The following is a 7,182-nucleotide window of genomic DNA, read 5'->3' on the forward strand; positions in this document are numbered from 1 at the left end:
ACAGCATCTCCGGGAAGACAGGCACAACCAGGATTGGGGGAAAAAAAATCCATCCATCACTGGGCGCCATATGTGGTTCCTCTTCTTGCTCCAATCTAGCTGACGTTGGCCTACTCATGTCTTTCCAGTGGTTCCATTAATGAACTTGTGTTCAATCAAATAAATGATTAAGAATAGAAATTGTTAGAATAGGATTAAAATATATTTATCTGTCGCAGTTACAAATCTAGTCTTAACTTTATGAAATAAGACAGCAAAACTGGTCCTGCCAGTTTCAGGAACCCATAGACATGTTCATGAGCGCAGTCAGGAAAAGGGTAGCTAAGAATAATACACGATTTGACAAAATCTCAGTTACTAATTAACGAAAACAATAGACTTTCTCACGGCACAGTTACGAGAAAAAGGAATAAATTTCAAATCTGAAAAGTATGTGGAATGATTAAACAACAGCTATATCTTCACTGACTTTAAGGGCCTAGTTCTCTACCTTTTAGAAGTCGATTGATTACCACATGTAGGCCTATGTACCATCTTCGGGGCGAAGCAAACAAAATTAGACGAACCAGCATCATTTAAACTTTACATCAGCAGAAATAAGACTAGATTATTTAGACAAAACATATTTAGTTTTGTACCAGCATCATCAAAACTTTATATCAGCAGAAAAACGACTAGATTTTGGACATAAAACATATCTTGTTTTGTAGAATTTGATTGTCACAGTAAAAACACACTGGTGATGGACGGAATTCTTTCAGATTTAAATTTATTTATTTAATAATATACATTTGGTCATGATACAAAACTTTATATAATATGTAATACTTTTCGTTATCAGCCTAGAAAATAAGAAAATCAAGAACATTCTCCAGAAATTTCATACATGTTCAGGAATTGTCCCTTCAAACTGAGATGGGGCCGGGTGATTGTGTTATTAAATAGACTTAAGGTTAGCTAAAAGTACATGTAAAGCTCATGCAAGCTAAACCACTGACAACAGTTCAGCTAAACCACTCGACAACTAGGTCTAGGAAAAACCATAAACAGTCATCTCAAGCCATCAGGGGTATGCCTAAGACAAAACCAAACACCCTTAACTATTTTCCAATAGCCTCGTCTGACTCCTGGGAAGTGCTCGGGACCGGTTTCCTCATGGACGTTCCAGAATCGCTTCCGTCCGAACTGTTTTTGTTGAACTGGTTCAGCTTGTCGATGGTCAATGCCAGATCTGGGCCGATACTGTCTTCATCCGATGATATCAGCTGCAAGGCTGCAAAGGCAAAATGTATATTTTTAGTACTTACTTACTCCTCTTCGTCCCTGGTGCCAGGACAGAAGCCCTTTACCATCTCTCTTCATTTCCCTTGTCACTGGGAAAACTTATCCCAGTGCTTAATACGTTGGTCAACCTTGTCCCACACTATCGGCAGCATGATCCCTGCAGTAAACGAGCACTTACCTTGGTCAGCCATGTCCCACGTTTCTCTATCAGCAGAGTGATCCCTGCAGTAGACCAGCACTTCATCCAGACTCAGCTCCTGTGCCTTATACCTGTACGTCTTGGACTCGACAATACAGAAGATGATCTTGATGACAACCTTCTGTAGGAGCGGATCCTTGGTCTTGGCAAACAGGCACAGGGTGGAACGCAAGTTGTCTTGGGTAATCAACGAACCACACGTCTGAAACGAAAGATGTTTATCTGCATGTCTGTTCATCTTAACGTGACGTTTCGATCTATATAAAGTGGTCTTTTACACAATCAAAGCTGATGAGTAGATTACATGGACTCTACCTCCGGCCAAAGATGGAGTCAATTGGCCAATAAACACAATTGGCGCCTAACTGTAGTGGCACACAAAAACGCTCATCCTCTTGGAGGAGCAATACTCTCTGGAGAATGTTCCACTCCTCCAAGTGCAGAGTGATCGCCGAAGGAGAAGAAGTCCTAATGGCCCCAAGATAAAAAGTAAAGGATACTTAAGACTGCACAAGTACCTCTTTGTTTTCAGCATAGTAGAGTAGAACCTTGCCTGCCAGCAGGTACAGTTTCTCATCCATACAGGTCTGGGGCAGAGCCAGCATCTCCTCCATCAAGCCATCCTGAAATTGATAAACGCACAAACTGCATCTATTGTAAGCTCTTCAAGAACAGCTGTGTCAATCGTGATGTCACTCCATACACTGTCGGAGTTGTACATCACTCACTGTGGTGTACATCACACGGGTGGTGCAAAAATTTTGGCCAAAACCTCAGCCCCGCCTTGGTTTTGGTCAACATTTTAGCTCCACCCTTGCGGTTTTGGAGAGACGATCAATACCTCCAGTTCGGTATCAATTCCTTAAATCAACTTTTAAATGAAACAAAAATGCTGCTGGATGGAAGAGGAAGAAACAGGTACAAACCTGTGCACAGATCATATCGGCACTCTCAATCGCCAGTAGTTCAAGCGTCTGCAGTGCGTAACGTTGCGTCTCTGGGTCGTTGTCGTGGCATAGGTGGATCAGGGCTTGGGCCGGGGAATTCATGGACGCCATCATGGAGCGAATCTCCACGTTGAAGGCCAACTCCAGCAGGATACTTGCAAGAACTCGCTGGGTGGCGAGATTGCTCGTTTTCACGGCACGACAAATGTCCTCAAGACTGAAACAAGATACACTGATTATGTTTTATTTGCAGTACAGTAGAGCCTCCCTAAGGGACCCCTCTCTGTGTTAAGGACACCCTCTGTATGAAGGACACTAGTTTTGGTCCCAAATTGGTTGTTTCCATTCCATTTGACCTCCCCGAAAAGGATATTAGGAGGTCATTTTCAAAAAAAAGAAAAGGGGGCCATTTTTAAGGGGGGGCGGAAAATGGACCACCTGGGGGTAAGAGGGCAGGCCGCCCCTTCTTTAAAGGGTATGGAGAACACTAACTCTATGAACCTGGCTGCATTTCCTATTTGGAATAAACCCCTTGGGCCACAAACCAGAATTAACAAACTGAAACCGAAATTAGAATTTGAAAATTAAATTTGTTGACTGACCCATGACCTTGAACGACAACTTGTTTGTTTTCGTCAGATTCTGACACCACGTAGGAGATAGCAGATGCAGCTTCATAGACAAGGCGCTCGATGGGTGAGTTCAGGACGGCACTCAAGGTCTTCATACCTCCTATTTCCACGAATCGATCCTGAAAGTTTAAGCATCAATTTTACAACTTTTCTGAATCAAATAGCCAAATATTTTAACAATGCAGTTGAAGAATTAATTGGGTCTTAGGAGGGTGGAGCTAACATGTAGGCCCAAATCTGAGGTACATTTGGGGCATAATTTCATGAAATTTTATGCTATAGGGCCTACTGTACTCACCTGAATGGCAGGAACTGTAAGCAGCTCTGCAATGGTCTCCACAGCATTCTCCTGTGTGGCCTCATCCTGGCACAAGGCCATATTGATCAGAACCTCAAGGCTGAAAACATAATGCATTTCTCTTGAAGCAAGCTTGAAGGTTTTTGAACAAGTGGATTAAGCCACATCCTCCAAATGACATTTTACCCCTTTTGGTCGATCATCACAAATAAGCAGATTGTCTACTTACAGCAGAGAGCTTATTTCTGACAGGGAAACTCTAATTTTTCAGACAACATTATGTCCAAGTCTTAGCTTTTCTCCAAGTGGAAGCAAACACGTCTACCGTAGCTTTTTCTTTTTCGAACCGGTGGCATTCTGACTTACCCTCCCTCAGCCACAATCCGGAACTTGTTGTCATCTCCCGATGCGGCAAGTGTAGCAAGCTCAATCGCTGCAACTCTCTTCTCCTTCAGCCTGAAAAATACAATATTTCAAAACATTTCCTATATTAGCCAATATCGTGTTTTAAGCATAGATAAATGTAGCAGAAGGTTGGTATAGCAATTCCATGGGCGTTTGCAGGCAAAGCTCCACTGAATAGGGCAAAAGATTCATGTGAGGACTCGCTACTTCGACAGATATAGACCACCCTTTGCCGGCATTTTCTGGGACAGGTGGTTGTTGCTGCCTTCTAACAGTACATCATGTAACAAAACAAAATCCTCAGAACCTTTTTACGTAGGTTGCACAAGAAGTTAAGATCACTTACTTTCCATGTCTGGCTGCCTGCAAAACTTTCTCGATATCGCGCGACTGTACGAGGAACTTCTCCACAATATCGCCGACGTCTGTCTGGAAGTTGATCAGCATGCCCCAGGATAGGCTGCTCGAGGTGAGCAGAATGAGTGCATCGATGATGAAGAAGATGCCGGAATAGTAGGTCGTGACGCTGCAGCCGGAATAGGAAGTTGGACAGCCAGCCTTGAATAAGATTGTGTTAATCTGTACTACTCCTCAATAGCTATACCAGACACAATTTTCAAAAAATTTCAGTTCAACAGATCTCTCATAGGTAGTCGCTGAATTCTCTCTGGAGAATGATACCTAGAGGTGCAGAATGAACCTTAAAGAAGATGTCATTGGATCTTGTTATTGGCAAATCTTTTTAAGACGGATTTCTGGAAATGTTTTCGAAGATATTTTTGAATAAGTACTTACCGCTACATTTGACCAATCAATGACTGCTAACCAGATGGACACTCCAGCTGCACCAAGGGACAAGATACCATAGATTGGGCAAAACCAGAACTTACTGAAAATGAACGACGGGCAAGATCTTGATTCTCATTACTTTTGATTACTTTTAATGGCCTGCTTATTTTGTTCATGACAAATTGAATTATTTTGATGACTTTTCTCTTAACTGGATGCTGGTCATGCTGATCCACCGTCGTTGGCCTAGTGCGTGTATCCATCTTTCATCCTTGAAAGGAGCAGACTTTAGGACTGATATTCACCGATAAGTCGGCATGGATGCTGGTTGGCGCTGTGTAGGATGACCCAACTTCACAGCTAGGCATTCTGGTGAGGTAAAGTGCAGACTAAGTTTGGTAAGAGAAAATTATTCGAGGAGGGCTACTTACTACAGAGATTTGGTGCCAGTGAACCCACTGATCCTGGTGTACTGTGGACAGAAGAGTCCTGCGAACCAGATGACAAGAAGCCAGATAATGGCGTAGAAGAAAGTCGAGAAGACAGAGAGGAACGCCATTGTCAAGTGCAGGAAACTCATTGTCTGAAAAGTTAACGTTTTATAATTAAAGAATGAAATTAGTAAAGAAAATCAAAATTGCCTTGACTGGGATTCAAGCGCAGATCTTTGATTTGCCAGTCCACTGCTCTACTAAATCAAGTTGCCTTGACTCATCGGGATTCGGACCACAGATTTTTGGATTGCCTGTCCACAGCTCTACCAATTGAGTAACCACGGTTTCCTTTTCTGCACTATTTTCTAATCAACCAGTATTTGCTCTGGACTGCCAGCAAAATTGACACAAATCTGAGAGGGTCGCTGAGCTAAAGGGCAAAGTGAAACATCTTTATCGCAAAGATGTGTAGTGTACCGGTAGATATATGCCTCTATTATCTATCTTGCTGATTGCTCCTTCAGCCCAATCATCCAGAGTTTTCTTACACTTACATGGAAGTTCTGAACCAGGTGTTCTCTGACGGTGAATATATTGATTTCCTTGTCCAATGCGGCCTTGACCTCTGGACTCTGACCCTCACCAAGATCAAGGCTACTCCTGCTGCTGAGAGATCTCAAGTCGATGTGCGACTAAAATATAAAACATCAAAAAAAGTGTTGGGTATTGAACAATGGAAGTATTCAAATATACTTAGTTTACAAGCCAAGCTGAGGCTGTGAAGAACTTGGCTATGTGCACTGTAAACAGTTTCATTGTCCTGCTGGTCAAACTACCGACCCACTCTCAAGGCTATTACCTAAGATTATCTGAGGGTATCTCAAGGGTGAGGCCACTTCCGGGCCAACTTCTGAAGTGTCATATTTCATCTACTTACGTCGGACCTCCTGGACATTGGTACCATCTTTATGATGGCATCATCAGGGATACTGTAGTCTTCAATTGTGTAGCCATCACGGAGATACTGTCCCTTGAATCGCAACCGAAACTGGTGGTCAGCGCGTCCAAACTGGTACAAGATGTGTAGCAAGTGGGCGCGGATCTTGGCAATCGTATCCTCGACCTTCACCAGCACTACAAAGGTCTTGTACTGAAAAAAAAGCCAAAAACATAACATACACTATGATACAGATCAGTGTTCTCTGCAATGACAAGGCCATTTGTCAGGGCCGCCCACCCTACCTTGGCAGCTTGCAGCCCGGCCCTACCTTGGAAGCAGCCACCCTACCTTCCTCTAGACTTTTTAAAGGGTTTCTATATAGGAGGGTCATCCTACCTGAAATAGCTGGCGACCCTACCGGCAAACCATTTTGAATATCAAGGGTACCACTCTACCTTGAGAGGTCTGTGGAGAACTCTCTGGTGGCTTGTTTCTTATGCCTCTTTAAAGTCTTTTAAACCTTAATTAATTAAAGCCAGTGAAGGAGATTTTTTGTGAACCTCTAGTCTATAAGTCAAACTTCATGGACAGCATGATCATCTATTTCAACAGCCGTAGGGTAGTGATAGTGGCTGGGTTGTTCAGTAAGTGGGCATTTTTAACACACAACTTTATGTAGGCCTACAGTACATTACATTACACATGACATGGGCATTGCATCGTGATCTTGGCAAAAATATTGCCTCCGTAATGCCTTCTTTTCGAGCTCTCTAAATCACTGATCACAATTTTGAAAACGGAAAATGTGAATTAATCCAATAAAGCTTACGGGAAACGCTTTACTTTCCACGTAAAGCAGCATTTTGATGTTTTAAAAGTCGAAAAACGTCCACATAACTTTCTTGGTAGTTTGTTTACATTGGTGATATTTGATTTTCTATTATTCCGCTCTTACCGTGGATCTCTCCGATTTGCGACCGAAGACATCAGGATGGACGGAATCGGGACTGAACTGCTTTGCCCAGCCCATCAGAGGTACTCATCCGTATTACCTCCCCTCACAGAGTCTGGGTCGGCGGAGTGGATCAAAAACTTGAGGGTCAAAATGAGTCCTGGTCCTTTGTCGGCCTCGGAACTGTTGTGTGAGTTATCATTCATAGGGTGGTTAACTTAGCGTTGGTCTTATACCAAGACTTGCATTGCAGATGTCAGCGACATGCGCTATGGCACCTCTTTCACTAACATACTATCGTT

At 42.9% G+C, this 7,182-nt stretch overlaps 1 protein-coding gene across 1 annotated transcript; it reads right to left on the bottom strand.

Annotated features, from left to right (window-relative positions):
- Positions 1-180: 180 nt before the first annotated feature.
- LOC135496785 (uncharacterized) lies at positions 181-6,853 on the bottom strand. Its single transcript, XM_064786299.1, has 13 exons — positions 6,758-6,853; positions 5,926-6,138; positions 5,543-5,680; positions 4,986-5,137; positions 4,561-4,654; positions 4,112-4,323; positions 3,727-3,816; positions 3,361-3,460; positions 3,033-3,181; positions 2,410-2,647; positions 2,002-2,106; positions 1,463-1,685; positions 181-1,273 (listed from the first exon to the last, which is right to left on the bottom strand). The coding sequence occupies exons 1-13, from the start codon at positions 6,788-6,790 to the stop codon at positions 1,101-1,103; spliced, it is 1,920 nt and encodes a 639-aa protein (XP_064642369.1). The 5' UTR covers positions 6,791-6,853; the 3' UTR covers positions 181-1,100.
- Between the last annotated feature and the right edge of the window lie 329 nt (positions 6,854-7,182).

Source organism: Lineus longissimus, chromosome 12 (genome assembly GCF_910592395.1).
Source record: "Lineus longissimus chromosome 12, tnLinLong1.2, whole genome shotgun sequence".
Classification (NCBI taxonomy): Eukaryota; Metazoa; Nemertea; class Pilidiophora; order Heteronemertea; family Lineidae; genus Lineus; species Lineus longissimus.

What these genes read in the sequence shown, in the direction of transcription:
- LOC135496785 (XM_064786299.1), bottom strand. Translation starts at nt 6,790, where the DNA reads ATGCTGCTTTACGTGGAAAGTAAAGCGTTTCCC. An exon ending in CAATGTCCAGGAGGTCCGAC is followed by an intron (nt 5,681 to 5,925) that starts GTAAGTAGATGA and finishes TTTATATTTTAG; the next exon opens with TCGCACATCGACTTGAGATC. An exon ending in TTACAGTTCCTGCCATTCAG is followed by an intron (nt 3,182 to 3,360) that starts GTGAGTACAGTA and finishes TTAAACTTTCAG; the next exon opens with GATCGATTCGTGGAAATAGG.